This window comes from Phacochoerus africanus, chromosome 1, assembly GCF_016906955.1.
Source record: "Phacochoerus africanus isolate WHEZ1 chromosome 1, ROS_Pafr_v1, whole genome shotgun sequence".
Taxonomy (NCBI): domain Eukaryota; kingdom Metazoa; phylum Chordata; class Mammalia; order Artiodactyla; family Suidae; genus Phacochoerus; species Phacochoerus africanus.
This window is the reverse complement of record NC_062544.1, coordinates 108,416,019-108,439,066: the sequence shown is the minus strand read 5'-3', so window position 1 is coordinate 108,439,066 and position 23,048 is coordinate 108,416,019. Positions and strand designations below refer to the sequence as shown.

Genomic DNA, 23,048 nt, shown 5'->3' with positions numbered 1-23,048 from the left:
CTGCCCTCCACAGGGGCACTTGTCGTTTTTTAAAGTGATGTTAATTCTACTGCAAGGAGCCAGCCTGGTGTGAAAGCAGAAGCCCCAGGGGAGAGGGGATCTGAGATGGAGCCCCGCCCCTTCAGGAACCCGAAGCGTGTCACTGGGAAAGTCGGCTCTATTCAATTCCTCACCTTCAAAGCCAAGGGACTGAATAAGTTGCCCAGGACCCAACAGTTGCCTTTGCTGGCTTAAGAAGAGGCAGAAGCACCCTGGTCACCTGAAAAAATGAGAACCAGGTCAACAGCTTTCTGCTGTCCCGAGGATAAGTGCCTCAGCCCTACATTTTCAGGTAGAATAAAACAAACCAAGCCCCAAAGGGCACAGGGCACCTAGGAAAAGCCAGGGCAGGGCTCTATCTGCAGGGAGACCCCAGCCCTGCTGTGGGCACTCAGGGATGGGAGGGGGAGGCTTGCTTTTTTCTGTATTTCTTTCTCCATCATTGGAATTTAGCACCATGTGCATGAATTACCTATTTAAAAGCTAAACTCACTATTACAAACAGAAAAGAAGAGAAGCCCTCTGGAAAGCATCCTGGCCTGGGAGTGAGGAGGTCTCGGTTTTTGTGGCTTCACTAGGCCTCCTTCAACTCTTTTGACCAATAACGGGTTTGAACAAGATGAACTTTCTTTGGGGCCTTCCAAGCCAGAAAATCCTGGGTACCAGAGTGATTGTAAAAGCATCCAAAAGGAAGAGACTTAGGGGTCAGGCAACTGGGTTTGAGTTCTGGTTCCAATTCAGTTCCTTGTGCAGTGGCATTTTATCCATCAGCTGGTCCTAAAGAGTCCTTTATTCTCACACTTCCTGCTCAGGCAGAGCTGATACCAGGTCTGGTCACAGGCTACTAGGACTCTGAGGCCTTCCCAAGGGATGGATCCCAGCCAGCCCCTAGGACATTGGGTCAGGGACATTCCACTCAAGACCCTCTGCTCTCTGATCACAGAGGGGACAGACCTCAGGCTCCACCATGGGACAGGATGTTTGGAATGGAAAATCTCCTAGAAAAATAGGCATGGGCCAAACTTCACATTACCCCAGAGATGAAGGGATGAGGAAAAGGGAGAAGAGAGAAAGGCAGGGAAGAAGGGCCTGAAAACAGGGGAAGGTGGGAGACAGGAATACATTTTCAAAGAAAACTCCCTTCCCTCCCTCCCCTTCTTTCTTTTCTTTCCTTCTTCTTTGCCTCTTTTTTAGGGCCACTCAGGTGGCATATGGAAGTTCCCAGGCTAAAGGTCAAATCAGAGCTGCAGCTGCTGGCCTATACCACAGCCACAACAATGATGGGATCCGAGCCACGTCTCAAACCAACACCACAGCTCACAGAAACGACAAATCCTTTACCCACTGAGCAAGGCCAGGGATGGAAATGGCATCCTCACAGATACTGGTCAGGTTCTTAACTGGATGAGCCACAACGGGAACTCCAAAACTCACATTTCATTGAGGGGACCTTGACTTCATAGCCAGAGATGGAATCTTCTCATTTCTGTGTCCCATAGCCTGGCACATAGTCGGTGTTCAGCAGATGAATGAATGCAGAAGTGAATAAGTGAGCTATTTTTTAACTGAGATAACGTGTGGGGGAAGGACTCTGTGCAACGAATCCAGTGCCACCAGCACCTGGCACACAGCAGGGCCAAAACCACGAAAGCATCACTGATCTTTCTCACACACATATCTAACTCATCAGCAAACTCCACTGGCTCTGACTTCCAAAGGCATTAGTGTCTGATCTCTTCTCCTTTTTTTTTTTGGCACACCAGCAGCACATGGAAGCTTCTGGGGCAAGGATCGAACTTGTGTCACTGATGTGACAAGAACCACAGCACCAGATCCTTAACTGATTCTGCTACCAAGGAACTCTGAGTCTGATAACTTCTTTTCACCCTACTGCTAGTTTGCCAGTAAAGGCTCCTCCTCCTCTTCCTCATCTGCACAGTGGCAGTGGCTTCTAACAGGTCTTTCTTTTCTAGCTTTTTTTCCCCCCCTTTTTTGGCCTCCCTGAGGCACATGGAGTTCCCAGGTCAGGGATCAGATCTGAGCCGCAGTTGTGACCTAAGCCACAGCTGCGACAATACTGGATCCTTAACCTACTGTGCTGGGCTAGGGATCAAGCAATCCTGCGATGACGTTGATGACATTGTGCCAGAGTGGGAACTCCCTGACAGGTCTTTCTGCTTCTGCCCCTGCCCGCTGTAGTGTGGACTCCCTTTTAAGGTAAAGCTGACCAGCACTCTCTTCTGCATTCTCACTCAGAGTCAAAGTCAAAGTCCTTTCAACAATCTACAAGAGGCCCTGCATCATCTGGGGTCATATTCTGACTGGCTACGGATTCTGTAATAAGACACCAAATGTACAAGCAAAAAAGGAATGAATAGGGAGTTCCTTGGTGGCACAGTGGGTTAAGGACCCAGCATTGTTACTGCTATGGATCAGACTGCAGCTGTGGTGCAGAATTGATTCCTGGCTCCAGAACTTCTACATCCTGTGGGCAAAGCCAAAAAAAAAAAAAAAAAAGGAATGAATTGATAAACTAGACTTCATCGAAATAAAATTTTTTTGTCTTAAAAGAATATCAAGAAAGTGAAAAAGAAAAAATAAGTGAAAAAGACAATTCAGAGAGGGAGTGAGTTGCAAATCACCTTTGTGATAAGATACACTTGTACTCAGAATATTTGAATACAACTCAATAATAAAAATATTAAGAAATTCAGTTTACAAATGGGCAAAAGGCTCTAAACAGACATTGCTCTAAAGTTTACAAATGAGCAGCAAGCACAAAAAAAGATGCCTGGCATCATCAGTCATTATGGAAAAGCAAATCAAAACCAGAATGATGTACCCCTAGGATGACTATAATAAAAGTGGTGGAAAGAGAATAGAGAATCCGGAAATAAACCCTGACACCTATGGTCAATTAATCTTTGACAAGGGAGGCAAGAACATCAAATGGGAAAAAGAAAGTCTATTTAGCAAGCATTGCTGGGAAACCTGGACAGCTGCATGCAAAGCAATGAAACTAGAACACACCCTCACACCATGCACAAAAATAAACTCCAAATGGCTGAAAGACTTAAATATACGACAGGACACCATCACACTCCTAGAAGAAAACACAGGCAAAACACTCTCTGACATCAACATCATGAATATTTTCTCAGGTCAGTCTCCCAAAGCAATCGAAATAAGAGCAAAAATAAACCCATGGGACCTCATCAAACTGAAAAGCTTTTGCACAGCAAAGGAAACCCAAAAGAAAACAAAAAGACAACTTACAGAATGGGAGAAAACAGTTTCAAATGATGCAACCGACAAGGGCTTAATCTCTAGAATATATAAACAACTTATACAACCCAGCAGCAAAAAAGCCAATCAATCAATGGAAAAATGGGCAAAAGACCTGAATAGACATTTCTCCAAAGAAGATATACAGATGGCCAGCAAACACATGAAAAAATGCTCAACATCGCTGGTTATAAGAGAAATGCAAATCAAAACTACCATGAGATACCACGTCACACCAGTCAGAATGGCCATCATTAATAAATCCACAAGTAACAGTGTAGAGAACCCTCCTACACTGTTGGTGGGAATGTAAACTGGTACAGCCACTATGGAGAACAGTTTGGAGATACCTTAGAAATCTATACATAGAACTTCCATATGACCCCACAATCCCACTCTTGGGCATCTATCCAGACAAAACTCTACTTAAAAGAGACACGTGCACCCGCATGTTCATTGCAGCACTATTCACAATAGCCAAGACATGGAAACAACCCAAATGTCCATCGACAGAGGATTGGATTCGGAAGATGTGGTATATATACACAATGGAATCCTACTCAGCCATAAAAAAGAATGACATAATGCCATTTGCAGCAACATGGATGGAGCTAGAGAATCTCATACTGAGTGAAATGAGCCAGAAAGACAAAGACAACTACCATATGATATCACTTATAACTGGAATCTAATATCCAGCACAAATGAACATCTCCTCAGAAAAGAAAATCATGGACTTGGAGAAGAGACTTGTGGCTGCCTGATGGGAGGGGGAGGGAGTGGGAGGGATCGGGAGCTTGGGCTTCTCAGACACAACTTAGAATAGATTTACAAGGAGATCCTGCTGAATAGCATTGAGAACTTTGTCTAGATACTCATGTTGCAACAGAAGAAAGGGTGGGGGAAAAAATGTAATTGTAATGTATACATGTAAGGATAACCTGACCCCCTTGCTGTACAGTGGGAAAATAAAAAAAAAAAATTAAAAAAAATTAATAAAAGTGGTGGACAATACAAACTGTCAGCAACAATGTGGAGAAATTAGAGCACTCACATTTTGGTGGTTAAGACACAAGGACAGACATAAATGGGCATATACTGTCCAATTCTATTTATTTGAAATGTCCAGAACTGGCAAATCCAGACAGACAGAAAGCAGATTTGAAAATGACAAAAAAAAAAAAAAAAAGGAGTTCCCATCGTGCCTCAGTGGTTAACGAATCTGAGGAGGAACCATGAGGTTGCGGGTTTGATCCGTGGCCTTGCTCAGTGGCTTAAGGATCCGGCATTGCTGTGAGCTGTGGCGTAGGCCAGTGGCTACAGCTCCGTTTAGGCCCCTGGCCTGGGACTCTCCATACGCCATGGGAGCAGCCCAAGAAAAGCCAAAAAGACAAAAAAAAAAAAAAGAAGAAGAAGAAGAAAAGAAAGCAGATTTGATTGCAAGGAGGCTGGGGTGAGGGTACAATAGAGTGATTGGGAGTTTTTGTGGTGATAAAATTTTCTGAAATTAGACAGTGGGGTTGTGAATATAACAACCAACTACTGAATTACACAAGTTAAAAAAGAAGTAAACTTTTAAAACCAAAAAAAAAAAAAAGTAACAATGATCTATCATACCACTGGCCGTTGAACCTCGATGTTAAATTACCAGCTCCAGAGCAAACGAAGTCCAATCCACCATTTCGGGTTCACACCAGAAAGACAAATATAGATATACAGTTCATTCTCTTATCAAGATAATATACCTGGAGTTCCTGCTGTGGTACAATGGAATTAGTGGCGTCTTGGCAGTGCCAGGATGCAGGTTCAATCCCCGGCCCGGCACAGTGGGTTAAAGGATCCATTGCCACAGCTGTAGTGTAGTATCTGATCCCTGGCCTGGAAACTCCATATGCTGTGGGGCAACCAAACAAAACAAACAAAATACACACCTACCTCTGAAATGAGGAAAGAAACAAAGTGAACATTTCTCTGTCTTCTTAGCTGCAGAGTCATGCCTCTGTCTTTGGAAAAACAACTTCTCTTCCTCTTAGAGAAACACTTCATTGTATCCCAAAGTACCCTGGTGAATGGAGAGCAATGCTGCTCTTGGGTCAGCACCACCTGTCTTTATGTATTCAGCAGGTGTCTGGATGGGAGGCTGGGGCCCCTCAGAATGTGTGCTCCAAGACAGACTTCTTGCCATTTTCGTGAATTGCTTAGAGAGGCTCGACTACCAGTTCTCAGAAGTTTGCATCTTGGCTGGGTGCCTGACCCACATGTGTAAACACACCCTGCAGAGCCATGAATGGCTTTCATCTTTCTCATTGGTAGAGTAATGGAGTCAGATCAGATCAGGGACCTTCGCAGGGGTGGGAGGTAGTGGGTGAAAGAGTTCTGAGATTTGGGGAACACCTTTAGACACTTTAAAACAGACTCCTTTTCCACAGAACCTCTCTGGGGCTTTAACATGCTGATGTGGGAGGCAGGAATATTAGCGGGATTAAGAGCTGAACCGTGGAGTCAGACTCAGGCTGATACTATGATTAGGCACTTATTAGTTGTGTGACCTTGGGCAAATTACTCAATCTCTCTGAGCCTTAGTTTTCTCACCTCTAAAATGGGAATAATAAGACTGCCTCTCTCCCCGTGTGGCTGGAAGAAGTCAACATGTCACAGCAGGTCTAATCAATTACCATTCTGTGAATCACAGCTTGGCTTTAGCCCCTGTGATAGCTTAAAAAGAGCAGCAAATTGTGCTCTGGGGATTTTGAAAGAGGAACAGTCCCAGCATAGAGGTGGGACTGGACATGGTGGACTTAAGTTGAGATGCAGATATGTGGGTGGCTCAGGCATGGTGCATTGGGGTGTTAAGGAGACAACAAGGAAGAAATTGGAGAGGTGGGCTAGAACCAGAGCCCTATCACTAGGAGTCATGGAACAGCTGTGGAAACTCATCTGTCAAGTGCAATGAGTAAGAGAGGAGAGCAATGAATGTGCTACATGTGTGGCGAGGTCAGGTCAGGTCAGACCAGACATGACCTTCTCTCCCCAAGCCTGAAAGCTAAGCAGTCCCTTCCTACTGCAGGGAATGTGGAAGGAGACCTGGGGCTGGCAGTCAGGCTCAGGAGAGATGGGAGGGCTGCCAGACAGGCAGGGGGACCCCAAGCAATGGAAGCAGGTGGGCTCTGCACTCGATACCATGAACTAGGAATTACATTTGCTTGGTATGAGATACCAAAGTCACGGGACCAAATGACTTTGGGTGGGAGCAACCTCTGGGCCACCCTCCTTTCCTAATAAGTAAAATAGAAAAACAGGTTCCCTGAGGGAGGGCAACCTTTTCTCTTTGAGTACCAAAAGAATGGACAGGTACTCTTGAATGTGAAGAGCACCGGCCCAGGTGAAGTCAAGAAGGAAGCATGCAGGCAGGCAGGCCCCAGGCCTGGATGCAGGGGTGGGGTTTAGACTCCCCTCCAGAATTGCAGCTCACCCTGGCTGCTCTCTCTTACTCCAAAATATTAGGGAAGAAAAAAAAAATTAGCTAAAAATTAAGATTTCACACCTGGCAGTTTTAACTTACAAAAAAAAAAAAAAAGTATTTATTAATCTGGTTTTCCTTCTTTTGCTGTAATACAGAAGCCTGACCCAGATGGCCTGATAAATCTGTATTAAGTTGTCAAAAGCCCCACCAGTCACCAATCCCAAAATTCCGTGACTGGTCTTTGTCGGGCAGCAGGACTGCAGTTACGGCAGGATTTCAAGTCCAAAGAGGAAGCTGGCCCACCCCAGGGGCTCCCACATCTGCCAGGGCGCACTGGGTGGCTGGGGAGGGTGAGTCAATAGCACCGAGCAGGTGTACGGAGAAGGCTTCAGGGCAGGACATCGCTGCGGTGAATTCCCCCTCACAGAAGCTGGAGCTGCCCACTGGAAGGCTGCTCCAACACAAGTCTGTCTCCCAGGAAGCCACTCCCTTTGGCCAAGGGTTGGAAGGCTGTGCACCCAGATCGCCCTCAGCTGTCCCCACACGCCAACCCAAGCCTGAGTCGCCACCACTGTCTTTCCAGTAGCTCTGTCCAGCCTGCTGGTGCTACTGCTGCTTGTGCGGAAGGGCTTTGCTGGTTGGTGGGAGCTCTCTGTGGATGAGGGTGAGTCCGCAGAGGATGAGGAACACTCCTCCCCACCACAAGACCTGCTGGCACTCTCCGTACAACACAAAACCCAGGAAGGCCTGCAGGACAGAGACAGCTGTGAGGTCGGGTGGGCATGTGAGGCAGGACTCGACCATGTGGGTTTTCACCACCTGGCTTTCCCTGCTCCCAGGTCTGGGGCTGGAAGTCTTGGGCATGAGACCCAGCTGTCACCTTCGGCAAGTCCCATCTGTAGAAGTGGGGAGGGTACCTTCTTCATGCACCGGACCTTGGCAAAGTGCTCAAGAGGGGTTCCCGCTGTGGTTGAGTGGATTAGGAACTGGACTAGTATCCATGAGGATGTGGGTTTGATCCTTGTCCTTGCTCAGTGGGTTAAGGATCCAGCATTGCTGAGAGCTGTGGTGTAGATCACAGATGCAGCTCAGATACCGTTTTGCTGTGGCTGTAGCATAGGCCAGCAGCTGCAGCTCTGATTTGACCCCCTAGCCTGGGAACCTCCATATGCCACGGGTGCAGCCCTAAAGACAAAGTGCACAAGAAAGTGCCGGCACAGTGGAGGCCGGCAGCCATGCCCAGCACACAGAGGACCTACCTGGTCCTCCCTGCCTTGACCACAGGGCTGATTGGCTCAGCCCCACCTGGAAGAACCTCAACCCAACGTGTCTCATGTCCAAGTTCACAGACCCCTGAGGAGTAGTGAGCGAATAGGCTTTTTACAGATTGACTTCATCCCCATCTAACTTGAGAATTCCTCCAAGTTTGTGAGATTAGAGAAGGAGCCATCAAGGGTGAAGCCACAGCCCAACCTCTACTTCAGTTCCTATCCCTTCTCCTATCTGGGAAGGCAAGGTTATCCCAAGGACAACCCACCCAGAACCCAGGATAGAGGGACCATATGCTCAGGTTACTCACCGAGCTGAGGATATTTGAAAACGTCACCGTGACAGATGCAATGGCTGAAGACATGGAGAAACTGAGGCCCCGGCTAAAGAATGTCCACATCAGAGAATTGGTGGTAGCCATCATAATAATGCCTAAGATGCAGAAAGCCACGTTCACCTGCAGGAGAAAGTGTCACTGCAGCCACGGCCAGCACACCCAGGGCCATGCTTACAGCAGCCGTGCCCTCAACAAGATCCTCCACAGACTGAGGGTCCACAGATCTTTCCTGCACAGGACTTCACTTAACCCTCAGTGAGTAGCACACCCATTTCATGGCTGAAACCATCTCAGAGAAGACACATATCTGGCCATCTTACTGGCCATGTGACCCTGGGCAGAAGTAAAATGCTAATACATAACCACTTTTTTTCCACTAACACTAATCCCTTACTGGCCTCACAGGGACCAATGCCTGAAGTTCATTCAGTTCCAGAGGGCCAAGTATCAGTTGGTATGAGGTATGAGTAAATCAGGGGCAGAGTCCTCACTTCCTAGGATCAAGCAAAGCATGTATCAGTCATGCCTCCCCATATCCCGTGCAAGCTACAACCCACTTAGGCCACTCTCATGGGGCATTCTTGAGCTTTTACTCCGTGCCAGGTTATGTGCTAAGTGTTTTAAGTACATTTTCATTTATTCCTTAACTTCATTTTACAGATAAATAATCTGAGACATTTAGTAACTTGGCTAAAGTGCCACAGCAGCGGGGAGCTGCCAGGCTTCAAGCTTAGGCAGTGTGGCTCCCTGCTCTGAAACAGGACACAGCTGTGCCTAGGAAACCACCACCTGAGACTGTTTGACTGGTAATCCCATGCATCACTTGCAGGACTTGCAGATTTGTTTGCCTTTTTTGTTTTTTAAAGGAGAATCTTGAGGGAAGAGAGGATTTTTAGAAGCCTCCTACATAATCAGATATGCAGACCCTTTGCTTGGTTTTGAGTTATAAACCAGCCTACAGACAGAACTGCTTCCTCTGGGGATGGTGCCCATCTAAACCTGAGACTTATTTCTCATAAGTTTTCCAGTAGCTAAATATACAGTGTCTTGAGGAGAGAGTTTCTCTGTATATTTACACAGAAGCACTACATGCGTCAGTGCAGTCTTATATAATACAGACTTACAACGGTCTGGTGCACAACTGAGAAGCCTAGAAAACCTCAAGGCTCATCATTCCTCATCTTACTTTGGAGCAATCCAAGAGTAACACCCAAAAGGATACCAACTTCAAGCATGGCATCTCCCCCGGACGAGCCCTAAATAGGCTTAAACCTAAAGAATCAGCCTGCCCACTGTCCAGGTCAGGGCCTATCGCTGCGTTGCAGATGCAATGAAACTTCCTCAACAAGCAGAAGCTGGCCTAAGACTTGGGATGGGAGAGGCAAAGGTACACCTTAACAGACGTCGGGAGGCAGCTGAGGAGTTCTCAGCATTGGCAGAATGTCCAGAACGTTTCTGTCTTCCCTTACGCCTAGGATGTCCCAACTCCCAAGCTTCCTGGCAACAGGGTAGACCAGCCAAACACCCGTTACTTACTGAGGAAAAAGATGGGCAATAGGCTTCTCACCTTATGAGTCACGTGGAGAGAAATGTTCAGGCACAAAGGGCCTAAAATGAGATGTAGAGTGTGGATGTAGGAGGTGTGCATCTTCCCCCGAAAGCGAACTAGCCCAATCGGAGGAGAGATTTTACATCCCTGGTAAGGGAAGCAGGCCTCAATCCCCGACGTCTCTTACCACCTACATTGGACGAGGGTTGGGCTTGACTTCCAGTGGAAGGTTGCTCTCCTGTCACTAATAACTGCACAGCCTGGCTGCGGACGGAGCCGAACAAACCAGCAGAAGTGAGGAAGCCCCAGGGGCCGCCAGCCCCAACTCACCCCGCAGCCCCGCAGTGTCCCTCATCCGCCCGCCCGCCCTCCTCAGCCGCGTCCCGGGCTCAACCTCGCTGCCGAAGGCCAGCTTGGCAGAGGCGGCGGCCAGAGCCCCGAACGCTCCAGCGCACAGGCAGTTGAATATTCCCCAGAAGCGGCGCCGCATCGCGCCGGCCTGCAGGTGCGGAGGAAATCCGGCGGAGACGTTAGAGTACGAGGCAGCACACACACCGCTCCCCACAACCTGCGGCCCTCCGGCCACGGCCATGGTGCCCGCCTCCTTCCCTCCGCTCGCCAGCAACGTCAGCCACCCAGGTCGAACGTGCTCTGCGATTGGACCGCGGCCTCACGTGATGAGAATCTCACGTGACGGGGTTGCCAATTGAGGCTCCGCGAAGGCGTCGAGGGGCGGGGCCGCCGGCCGAACCCCAGGCTGCCTTCTCACAGCTATGATCCTCCTTCACCATCAGGTTTAGTCTTACCTAGGAGCAGTGTTGGAACGATATCCAAGGCTGAATGTGGTATTGTGGTTGCTGTTGTAGAATAACTCTTCGTGGCTTAGCAGTTTCAACCCTTGCCATTTGATGTGGTCCAGCATCGGCTTCCCCTGGGAATTTGTTTCAAAAGCCTAACCAGGCCCCGCTGCAAGCCCATAGACTCAGAATCTGCGTGGTTTTTTGTTGTTGTTTTTTTTTTTTTTTTGGTCTCTTTAGGGCCGCAGTCATGTCATATGCAGGTTCCCAGGCTAGGGGTCTAATCGGAGCTGTAGCTGGCTGCCTACACTGCAGCAACAGCGATGCAGTATCCAAGCAGTGTCTGCAACCTACACCACAGCTCACTGAAACGCTGGATCCTTGAACCACTGATGGAGGCTAGGGATCGAACCCTCAACCTCATGGTTGGAGTCGGATTCGTTTCCGCTCTGCCATGATGGGAACTCCAGAATCTGCATTTTAACAGGACAGTGACCTGAATCTTCTAGTTGGAGAATTGCAAGATATGGAGATGCTTCGGTAGAGGGCGCCAGAGACCTTGCATACTCAGCAAGAGGACGGGCTCGTTTCAGCTTCTGATAAATCAAATGGTCCACATGGATGGATACATGCTCATTTTAGGAAATTTAGAAAGGTCTGTCTGTCTGACTGTCTCTCTCTCTCTCTTTTTTCTTTTCTTTCTTTACTTTTCTTTTCTTTCTTTCAAGGGCCCGCACTCACCGCATATGGAAGTTCCCAGGCTAGGAGTTGAAATTGGGAGTATCAGCTGCTGGCCTACACAACAGCCACAGCAGCACTGATCTGAGCTGCATCTGTGACCTACTCCACAGCTCACAGTAATGGCAGATTCCTGACCCACTGAGCAGGCCGGGGATCAAACCCGCATCCTCATGGATACTAGTCAGATTCATTTCCACTGCACCACAACGGGAACTCTGGGGCCTTTTTTCTAAACATGATTTCACACTGCATGGCATTCTTTTTTTCCATTCAGTCCTTACTTGCCATCTTCTCTCACAAGGTGGCTTTGTGGCACCAATAAAAACATGGATAACCCTGATAATTCCTATGTGGTATAAACTATCCCATTTTACAGCTGAAAAAAATCGAGGCTGAGAGGCATCATGCCACTGAACAAAGCCGTGTGAACCCCACCTCAAAGACAATCCCCTTGGAAAGCTCTTATGTTAACTTGAAACCTACGAGAAATCAAGTGGTATTTGTTAGAATGGCGGGGAAGGAGGCAGAGGCTGGAGTAATGAGATTGCAAGCAGAGTTTATTAACCAACAAATCAGTTGGGAGCTCTTGAGCAAGTAAGACTTAAACTCCCCCAGTAAGGGAGTGCTTGGTTTTTATAGACGGGGGTCGTTTTGTTGAGCCATGTAGTCTGCAGCCTTGGGGCTATCTTTGTTCTAGGGAACTCACTCTGTTACATGAGCCTGTTTGATAAGGAGTCTGCAAGTCTGGATTTAGCTGGGCTATGCTGATTTTTTGTCCTTTTAGGCTTTGTTTCGCTTTACACCTAAGAGTTTGCACTGGATCAATTCTGCATACTTTATAAGGAGTTTTCTTAGAACAAAAGATGCCTGTATTAGCACTACATGTTGAGCATCTCAGAGTCACTTCCTCTGTAAAGCTGACTTGACTTTGCTCTCTTTGCAACAGTCCCGTGGTTGTATGTCTGACTCCATGTTAGCCTGCAAGCTCCTTGAGGGCAAGGGCACATGTCTTTCCTCCCTAGGTCCCTAGTGCCTAGCACAAGGTCTTGTTCTGGTGATGATGGTTGAATTGATACCATCCTTGGAAACCCTGCTGGAAAGTGATTCCTGTCTCCTGGACAAAAGCTCCTGTGTGCACACCTATCACCTGCTAGCAATCTTGTTAAAATGAAGATGCCAATTCAGATCTGGAGCTGGATTCAGGTTCTGCATTTCTAGGAGACTCCCAGATGGTGCTAATGCTGCAGCCTCAGGGACCACACTAAGGTTGTAACTGACCATTGTCTTCAGCACACACATGCCTAATTGGGCTCCCACAGACAGAAGTCATGCATGTTTCCCTTCTTTGTTCCTGCCAAAGTGCCTGATATTGTGACCAGCTCATGTCCTTGCTACTAATGTGTGATTTACAAACTATGATTTGATGATAAAAGATAAGTAACATTTAAAAAGTTGCTAACATCACCATGGTGCTAACTAGAGCACCCTGAACTGGGAGTATGAAAGAGAAGGAATACCTCATCCCTTATTTATTTATTTATTTATCTTTTTAGGGCTGCATCCACGGCATATAGAGGTTCCCAGGCTAGGGGTCTAATCGGAGCTGTAGCCGCCGAACCTACACCACAGCTCACGGCAACACCAGTTCCAAGCCCCAAGTTGTGTCTGCAACCTACACCACAGCTCACGGCAACACCGGATCCTTAACCCACTGAGCAAGGCCAGCCTCATGGTTCCTAGTTGGATTCATTAACCGCTGAGCGACGACGGGAACTCCCCCATATTTATTTTAAAAGCAATGAGAGGAGTTCCTGTTGTGGCTTAGCAGTAACAAATCCAGCCAGTACCCATGAGGCCTTGCTCAGTGGGTCAAGGATCCAGCATTACTGTGGGTTGTGGTGAAGGTAGTAGACACAGCTTGGATCTCACGTTGCTGTGGCTGTGGTGTAAGCTGCTGGCAGCTGCAGCTCTGATTCAACCCTAGCCTGGAAACTTTCATATACTGCAGATGCAGCCCTGAAAAAAAAAAAAAAAAAAAAAAGGCAATGAGAACAAACCTCAAATATGGCTTACGGACAAAAGATGACCTATTGAGTTCTGGGAGACCCATTCAAGCTAAAGTCACAAATTTAAAGGGACTTTAAGGGCCAAGCAGGGAATTTAAATTTGTGATGTTCCCCCACACCCACTATGAGACAGTAGGGATGGGTGTGGCCTGTGACAACCTAGGGAGTGAATGTCTTGTCTCATGCCCTCCTTCCAACCTTACCTAATCTCTTCCTCTCTCTTTTCACTTTGTGTCCATATTTCTGCCCTTTTTTGTTTAGTTAAACAAATGAGCATGTAATATTCTGGGCCAGATCTGTTCTAGGCAGCAGAGTTACCAGGATGACTAAGATCCCCGTATTCCCTGGGTTCTGGCTTTTTGCAATCATAGTATTGGGCACCAGCTGATCACAAACCCTGGACGCCTCTCCCTCACTATGCCTTAAAAAAGTGCTTTACTTTGTGAAACCCATAAGGGAGTTTGTGCTTTTTTTTAAAAAAAATCTTCCTTCCTTCCTTCCCTCCCTTTCTCTTCCTTCCTTCCCTTGTTTCAGCTGTACCCACGACATGCAAAAATTCTCAAGCCAGGGATCGAACCCAAGCCACAGCAGTGACAACGCCAGATCCTCAACCCACTGCATCACCAGGGAACTCCAGACTTTGGGCTTTTTGAGCACTAGGTGTCATACATGCTTTGCTTGGCACCCTGCAAAAAATGTTTCACTTTCCTTGACCACAACCCAGTGTTCGCAGATTGACTTTCCTGCATATGTGTGAGTGGATCCCAGTTTGGTTCGGTAACAAAATGTTCATTAAATGGTAAGTAAAATGTAGAGGGTCCATACAATGGAAAATTACAATAAAAAGGAATAAAGTGCTGATATACAGAAGTTCCTTGAGGACAGGGTTACTGTTTGCTTTGTTCACTGATGACCTGTGTCTAGCATATAGTAGTTGCTCAATAAGTACATGGTGGTTGAGCGAGTAAATGAACACTGTAAGTCACTTTATTATAATGCTTATTTTTAAAAGATTTTATTACATTTTGGTATGTGGAGTCTAAAATATGGCACAAATGGTCTATCTACAAAACAGAAACAGATCATGGACATGGAGGACAGACTTGTGTTAGCCAGGGCGGGGGCGGGGGGGAAGGGGGGAGTCTGGGGTTAATAGATGCAAACTATTGCATTTGGAGATGAGCAATGGGATCCTGCTGTATAGCACAGAGAACTATATCCAATCACTTGTGATGGAACAGGATAGTGGATAATATGAGAAAAAAAAGTATATATATATATATATATATATATATATATATATATATATATATAACTGGGTCACTATGCTGTACAGCAGAAATAGGCAGAACATTGTAAATCAACTATAATAATTTTTTCAAAAATAAAAGATTTTATTACATTTTGAAAAATAGTCACATTTACAGTCATAAAAAGGGCTCATGAAAACACTTTAAGTTGGAATACAAAAATAGTCTATATTAACAAGTTTGCTATTCATACACACTGGGCAGTCAGTAACCTTTCTGCAAGTTTTAGAAGCACTGCATATTGTTGGAGCTTCTGATGTACAATTTAAAGACGATTATGGCAGTATCGAAGCAAAAAATGATCTAGCGACATACTGTAAAACCTCAGCTACAGGCTTTTATTTTTAAAAGGCAGAAGGTTTTCCTGGTATTTACAGTTGATTTAAAGCTTTGAAATGGGGTGGTAACCTCTAACAGCAGATTGCCAGCTGCCACAGGTGTGTAGGATGTGGAGTGTCCATCAGAAACTTGAGGGGTAGCCCCTCCCCACCATATACACAGTTTAATAGCTATGGTTCTTAATTCAGTACTACTAAGTGGACAAAGGTAGGTCTTACTTTTATAAGAGGAAAAAAATGTCCAAAGTAGGTAGTTGATCAGGATCCTTACAATTCACTCTTTTGCTTTTCTTTTAAAAATACATTTTCAGCACGCAACTTCTCTGACTCCTGGTAATTTTTAAGAAAAGGAGAAGAAAAAAATATAAGGCTCTAATTCTTACAGGGAAGAGTTATTCTTGGCATTCATTAAGTTTAAATTTCCAAGAATTTTCCATTTATAAACTACCCACAGTAAACAATGATCTCATAAACAAGAATCTCATGTGTATAACTGAATTACATTTGGAATAGAAATAACTGAACTTTTTTTTAAATTCAGGAGGTTCCCTGAAAACAGGTGATCTAACAATAATATAATCATTTAAAAGGCAGAATGAATTTATTCAGAATAGTTTTCATGAGTTCACCTCAGCAAGCCTGACGTTTTCCTTCTTTAGCCGCACCACATACTGGATCTTCTGGTGCAGGTTTTGGTGACCTACCAACTTTCCATTTTCCTCAGCAAGACATTCCACCTGCTTCCGTAACATTTCCATCTCCTGCAGGTAAATCAATCCAGGGAAGGGGAATGAGCTGCTTTTAATTTTTCTTTTAAAATAACATTATTTCATACGTTCCAGGAGCACAGGGAGGGAAGGACAGAGCCCAGGTTCCCAGCTTTCGTGATCCCACACCCCAGCGTGCACTAGAGCAACTCTGAACTGCAAAATACCCAGTCACACTGCTTGGCTCTGTTAACTCATGTGTCCTAAGTTCAGAAAACACCAACATGCAAATGCACCTGGCATGTTCTCTCCTTTTCTTCATATAATTCCTCCAGCTTGGATCTCAGTTGTTCCTTTTCCTGGAATGCTTTAGACTCCAAAGTTCTGACTCGTTCGATTTCCTCAGTCATTTTAAGGTAGTCGGTTTCTTTGTTCTGAAGCGTACTCTGGAGCTCTTCTAGGCTGTAACAGTAACTATCACATCATCATATCCCAAAAGAACATAAATACAAAACAGTACTCAAATCAGACATTTCTCACCCAAGTGCAGAAAGTATTACTAATGTTCACCCCACCTCTCAGATAGTGGGACACTAGTCATTTCCTCAAGGATGTGCTATTTAGAATTTAGACACTTTGTGCAACTATCATTTGAAAAGACAAGAAACTTTTTTTTTTGCTGTTTAAGGCCTCACCCGAAGCATATGGAGGTTCCCAGGCTAAGGGCTAATTCGGAGCGGTAGCTGCTGGCCTACACCACAGCCACAGCAACACAGGATCCAAGCCACGTCTGCCACCTACACCACAGCTCACAGCAGCGCCAGATCCTTAACACACTGAGTGAGGCCAGGGATCGAAATCGCGTTCTCATGGATACTAGTCGAGTTCGTTACTGCTGAGCCACTACAGGAACTCCCCAAAGAAACATTTTTACAAGGGTTACTAAACAATTACATAGAATTTCACAAAACTAACTGAACCCTATAAGCTTCCCAAAGAAACAAATGCTTTTTATTTTTCAATGCATAGGGAATAGACTGTTGGTGACTTATGTGATGTAAAACATCATGTAAGGCCAACAATTTCTAAGGCAGTTGTTTTCAGATTACTTTCTGTGGAACTTCAGGAGGACAGTGTGAGGACGAGGGCACTGATGTCCCGGTAATTCATTTGTAAATTTGAATTTACAAATGCATAGCTGTTGTGCATTTGTCTAATGTATTTTGCTTTAGTTCGATGAAAAGGCTTTGTGGCATGGCAGACACTACAGTTGTCTACCCAATAGCCAATCCCCTGCTGTTTATAAAAACTCAGTTTATCTGGAGAAGGGAGGGAGAGGAAAAGCACACACAGTTCCCAAATATTAGTAAATAACAACTAGTCTAAGCTGATCCTGGTTATCTCAACCCACTGCCAGATACTGGTTTTCTCAGCTTGCCCTGCCGGTGTGCTAATTCTGGCTAAAGAGATGCAGACTGGGTTTTGAGGGTTTTTGGGAGTTTTTTTCCCTGAGAAAAGAAAGCCCCTCTGAACCTACCTCACTGCAAGCTGTGATCCTCTTAAGTTGTTTGGAGCTCTAGCAGAGGGGGTGTGTGTGTGTGTGTGTGTCTTTTTTGGAGCTGTAGCAGGTGTGTGTGTGTGTCTGTCTGTCTGTCTTTTTTGGAGCTGTAGCATATGTGTGTGTGTGGGTGTGTGTCTGTCTGTCTGTCTGTCCGTCTTTTTAGGGCCGAACCCAAGACATATGGAAGTTCCCAGGCTAGAGGTCGTAGCTGCCATCCTACACCACAGCCACAGCAATACCAGATCCAAGCTGCGTCTGTAACCTACACCACAGCTCACAGCAACGCTGGATCCTTAACCCACTGAGCAAAGCCAGGGATCGAACCCACATCCTCATGGATACAAGTCAGGTTTGTTACCACTGAGCCACAACGGGAACTCCTGTAGCAGCCATCTTGTAGCCAAGAGGTCACAAGCAAGAGTACCAAAAGCAGAATGGGAAAGGTCTAGGTCAATGATGGCATCACTGAGTCAGTGCACCTCCAGAACTCTTGTCCTGTGAAATGAAACATCTGTCTAACACCACTGTTAGCTTGGTATTCAGGTCTTTGTAGCTTTTCAAAGCATCCTCACACACATGTATGGATAACACAATGTTTAAAATTGCTGCTGTAGGTTGGGACTGATAAAACCCTGTGCCAGTTTCTGGAAATTGCTTCACTTTGCCACAGTGTGGGCTTCAGTATGTTCCAGGCACAGTGTATCAGTGAGAATCTTGGTTACTAGGTCATAAAAATAAATTACATTGCAGCTTAGATAGCTTTTATTCTTCCTGCTAGAAGGTCTCAAATGGATATTATTTCTAAAAGAACTATGTGAGGAAGTGATGGACTAGGGGTTTGGAACTGGCATATATGCACACTGAGATATATGGAATGAGTGGCCAACAGCGACCAGTGGTATAGCACAGGGAACTCTACCCAATATTCTGTGACTACCCAATATTCTGTGATAACCTATGTGGAAAAAGAATCTGAGAAAGAATGGATGTGTGTGTACATGTGTATCTGTATCACTTTCTCATACAGAGAAATTATTACAACCTTATAAATCAACCACACTTCAAAAGAACTTGAAAAAAAAATAAAAGAGCTACAATTCTACAAATTGTCCATCCGGATTCTCATAGATCCTATAAGTAATCCAGATTTCTGTCCAGTCCTACAACTAGCTGGCTGGGAGATATCCCCATACTGCCCATATGTAGATTAAAGTGTTTAACAAAGGTTTGCTCCATATCTATACTCTGTGAATCTATGAAGCAAATAACTCAATAACTGTGTAACAACTCTTTTACAAGTTGAGTGGTCTCTGTTTTTGTTTTGCTTTTTAGGCCCATACCCACGGCATATGGAGGTTCCCAGGCTAGGGGTCGAATAGGAGTTACAGATGCTGGCCTATACCACAGCAACAGCAACGCTAGATCCAAGCCACATCAGTGACATAGGCCACAGCTCAGGGCAACACCGAATCCTTAAACCCACTAAGCAAGTTCAGGGATCGAACCTGCAATCTCACGGATGCTAGTCAGATTCATTTCTGCTGAGCCATGATGAGAACTCCTGAGTGGTCTCTGTTCGCTGATCATTAAAAAGAATTTTTATGTAATTTTTGGTATATTAACTTGGGTGGGGTTCAAATAACTGAATGACAGTATTCTTAAAAAACTTCCATTGCCATTCGCTTACTATGTGAATAAGGTTTTTCAGCATTTACATCTATGAAAACAAAAAAAGGAGGAATAGAATTGGTAATGAATGCTGTCTCACTCCAGAATTAAGTGGAACAGATTGAGCTAACTGAAGAAAAGTCATTAAGATAAAATGCATTAAGAGATGAATTTCCACTACATTTTCACTAGTATAAAAATTATTTATAAGAATTTACAGTAAGTTCAGGATAGTGTGATTAATAATTGTAATGAATATTCGATGCAGAAAAATATAATACAGCCAAATAAATACAATAAACTTTTACAAATTACTTGTAATTTGCATACATATTTTCAACGCCAAGTTATACGACAGGGCAATCAATCAACAAAAATTTTCAAAACAATATATTAAATTCTGCATGGGTATAGGATGAAACTTAAATTCAGACAAAAAAGGAATTTTTCTGGCAGTGGCTTGTAGCAGCTTGATATAGGATCTCAGTTCCCAGACCAGGGATCAAACCTGGGCCATAGCAGTTAAAGTGCTGAATTCTAACCACTAGACCAAAGGGAATTCCCCACTCATGTATTTTTTAAATGGATAGACAATACCAAGTCAGTTGGATACTTTTAAAAAACACCATAATAGCTATATTTTTAAATGTCATCATTTTCAGTACCTTGAAACTTCTATCCTTTGCAGCAATTTAAACTTACAATGAAGTATTTTAAACATAAAGTCAACTCCAAAAATGTGCAAGAGGGAGTTCCCTTTGTGGCTCAGCAGTTAATGAACCAACTAGTATCCATGAGGATGTGGGTTCAATCCCTGGCCTCAAACAGTGGGTTAAGGATCTGGCGTTGCCGTGAGCTGTGGTGTAGGTCACAGACATGGCTCGGTTCCCACGTTGCTATGGCTGTGGTGTAGGCCAGCAGCTGTAGATCCAATCTGACCTCTAGCCTGGGAGCCTGGGAATTTCCACATACTGCAAGTGTGGCCCTTAAAAAAAAGAAAAGCAAGAAGGTACAGGGTATTTCAAATTTCCTCTTTTTGTAAATATTTGTTAGCCACACCCGTGGCATATGGAAGTTCCTGGGCCAGAGACTGAATGTGAGCCACAGTTGAGACCTACAAGGCAACAATGGATCCTTAATCCATTGTGCCACAGCAGGAACTCCTCAAAATTCTTTTAGGAGGTAAAACAAGAGAAAATATTTGAGGACCTCTATTCCTGATGCGATCCATTCTGTTTAGAGAGTACAAGATTTTTCTCAATATTTTACTCTTTGTTAATACCAACCAGTTTACTTATTTTCAACTTGATAGAAATTATAGACCTCAAGGTTTTAAATCAGAGGAATCCAAAAATGAGAAGGAAAACTGGTCAGTTATGTTCTCATTGTCCATGAGGAGAATGGACTCATCAATTCCCCCAGGGAAGCTAAGCTTTTCCTGGCACTAATTTGTTTTTTTTTTTTTTTGGAATGGCTTCACATGAGGAAGCCCTTTAGTAAGTGGTATTTAAGAAAATAATTGTGTAAACATCTATTATGTTCTCATATACTATTTTAGAAAATAAAAAGTACCTTACCTTGTGGATATAATAAACATTTCTTCCTTTAGAGGAATAGATAGGTATTAATAAAGAAAACCACTATGGAAAATAGTATGGCGGTTCCTCAGAAAACTAAATATAGAACTACCATACAATCCAGCAATCCCACTGCTGGGCATATACACAGACAAAACTGTAATTCGAAAAGATACATGCACCCTTATGTTCATAGCAGCACTATTCACAATAGCCAAGACATGGAAACAACTTAAATGTCCATCAACAGATGAAGAGATAAAGATACATATATACACAATAGAATACTACTCAGCCATAAAAAGAACAAGATAATGCCATTTGGAGCAACATGGATGCAACTAGAGATTCTCATATTAAGTGAAGTCAGAAAAAGACAAACACCATGTGATATCACATATATATAGCATATAAAATACGGCACATACAAAGCTATCTACTGAATAGAAACAGATTCACAGAAATGGAGAATATACTTGTGGTTGCCAAGGGAGACGGGGAGGGAGTGGGATGCACTGGAGTTTGGGATTAGCAGATGCAAAATATTACATTTAGAATGGATAAGCAATGAGGTCCTATTGTATAGCACAGGGAACTATATCCAAGATTCTTGTGATAAAACATGATAGGAGATGATGTGAAAAAAAGAATCTATATATATGTATGACAGATTCACTTTGCTGAACAGCAGAAATTGGCACAACATTGTAAATCAACTATAAGAAAAATAAAGTAAAATAAGATAAAATAAAATAAAAAAGGGAGTTTCTATTGTGGCATAGCAGTAACAAACCCAACTAGTATCCATGAAGATGTGAGTTTGATCCCTGGCCTTGCTCAGTGGGTTAAGTATCCAGTGTTGCCATGAGCTGTGGTTTGGCCACCGATGCAGCTCAGATGCTGCCACTGTGTGGCTGTGGCTGGAAGGTGCAGTTCCAATTCAGCCTCAAGCCTGGGAACTTCCATATGCCTCAGGTTCAGCCTTAAAAAGCCAAAAAAACAAAACCAAAACAAAACAAATAAAAAAAACCCAAGAACTTGAATTACAAAAAAGTGTACTTACTCTGCTTTCATTTTCATCATTTCTTCGACCAATTTATTCTATAAGAAGATTTTTTAAAAAAAAGAAAAAAAAAGCTTTAATTCTTAGTATCACTAAACAAAAAACTAAAGCAAACCAGCCTACTCTCCCTCATTTTAAAGCAACATTCTTTTAGATACATGCACCCCCATGTCCATAGCAGCACAATTTACAATAGCTAAGACATGAAAGCAACTAATTGTACATTAACAGATAAATGGATAAAGAAGATGTGGATTGTTTTCTTAGGCCAGGCCCCCAAGGCAATAGAAAAAACAAAAATAAACAAATGAGATCTAGTCAAACTTACAAGCTTTTGGACAACAAAGGAAACTACAAACAAAATGAAAAGGCAATCTAAAGAATGGAAGAAAATGTTTGAAAAGATGTGACCAAGAATTTGCTTAATTTCCAACATATACAAACAGCTGATACAACTGAACAATAAAAACAAACAAACAACTCAATTGAAAAATGGGCATAAGACCTAAAAGGACATTTCTCCAAAGAAGAAATACAAATGAAACAGGCACATGAAAAAATGTTCGGTATCTGGAGTTCCCACTGTGGCACAGTGGTTTAATGAGTCAGCTTGTCTCGGTGGAGGTGCTAGTTTGACCTGGCCAGGCACAGTGAATTATGGATCCATCCAGGGGTTTCTGCAGCTGAGGTATAGCTTGCAGCTCTGACTCAGATTCCATCCCTAGCCCAGGAAATTCCATATGCCACAAATGTGGGCAGATTAGAGGAATACAAATCAAAACTACAATGAAGTACAACCTCACACTGGTCAGAATGGCCATCATTAAAAAGTCTACAAATACCAAGTGCTAGAGAGTGTGTGAAGAAAAGGAAACCCTCCTACAGTGTTGATGGGAATATAAACTGGTACAGCTACTATGGAAAGCAGTATGGAAGTTCCTCGGAAAACTAAGGATGGCATTACCATAGGATCCAGCAATCCCACTCCTGGGCATACATCCAGAAAAAAACTATAATTTGAAAGGATACATGCACCTCTATGTTCATAGCAGTACTATTCAAAATGGCCAAGACATGGAAAGAACCTAAAAGTCTATCGAGAGATGAATGGATAAAGAAGATGCGGTATATATATGTAGACACACACACAGGAATACTACTCAGCCACAAAAAGGACAAAAACATGCCATTCGCAACAACATGGATGCAACTATAGATATAATACTAAGTCAGAAAGAACAAGACAAATACCATATGCTATCACTTATAGGTAGAATA

At 44.1% G+C, this 23,048-nt stretch overlaps 2 protein-coding genes across 3 annotated transcripts in view; both read right to left on the bottom strand.

The window, feature by feature from the left end:
* Nucleotides 1-1,374: 1,374 nt before the first annotated feature.
* On the bottom strand, nt 1,375-10,560 carry TMEM42 (transmembrane protein 42). 2 transcript variants are annotated; one of them, XR_007133928.1, is made up of 4 exons: nt 10,337-10,560; nt 8,367-8,513; nt 5,070-5,218; nt 1,375-2,524 (listed from the first exon to the last, which is right to left on the bottom strand). XR_007133928.1 is itself a non-coding variant. In XM_047771715.1 (3 exons), the coding sequence occupies exons 1-3, from the start codon at nt 10,532-10,534 to the stop codon at nt 7,394-7,396; spliced, it is 486 nt and encodes a 161-aa protein (XP_047627671.1). In that variant the 5' UTR covers nt 10,535-10,560; the 3' UTR covers nt 6,959-7,393. The 2 variants fall into 2 exon arrangements, 1 of the variants encoding a protein (XP_047627671.1); XM_047771715.1 differs by lacking the exons at nt 1,375-2,524; nt 5,070-5,218 and adding an exon at nt 6,959-7,534.
* A 4,377-nt stretch (nt 10,561-14,937) lies between these two features.
* KIF15 (kinesin family member 15) overlaps nt 14,938-23,048 on the bottom strand; it is a 73,931-nt gene continuing 65,820 nt past the window's right edge. The window contains exons 32-35 of the mRNA XM_047771704.1: nt 21,771-21,808; nt 16,198-16,363; nt 15,824-15,955; nt 14,938-15,524 (exon numbers count right to left, since the gene is read on the bottom strand). Coding sequence (XP_047627660.1) covers nt 15,462-15,524; nt 15,824-15,955; nt 16,198-16,363; nt 21,771-21,808 — 399 coding nt within the window. The 3' untranslated portion in view covers nt 14,938-15,461. The remainder of the gene's footprint in view (nt 15,525-15,823; nt 15,956-16,197; nt 16,364-21,770; nt 21,809-23,048) is intronic.

Coding starts and splice junctions, on each gene's coding strand:
- TMEM42 (XM_047771715.1), bottom strand. CDS start 10,534: ATGGCCGTGGCCGGAGGGCCGCAGGTTGTGGGGAGCGGTGTGTGTGCT. Junction 8,514..10,336: donor AGCTGGCCTTCGGCAGCGAG/GTTGAGCCCGGG, acceptor TTTCTCCTGCAG/GTGAACGTGGCTTTCTGCAT. Junction 7,535..8,366: donor TTTCAAATATCCTCAGCTCG/GTGAGTAACCTG, acceptor TCTGTCCTGCAG/GCCTTCCTGGGTTTTGTGTT.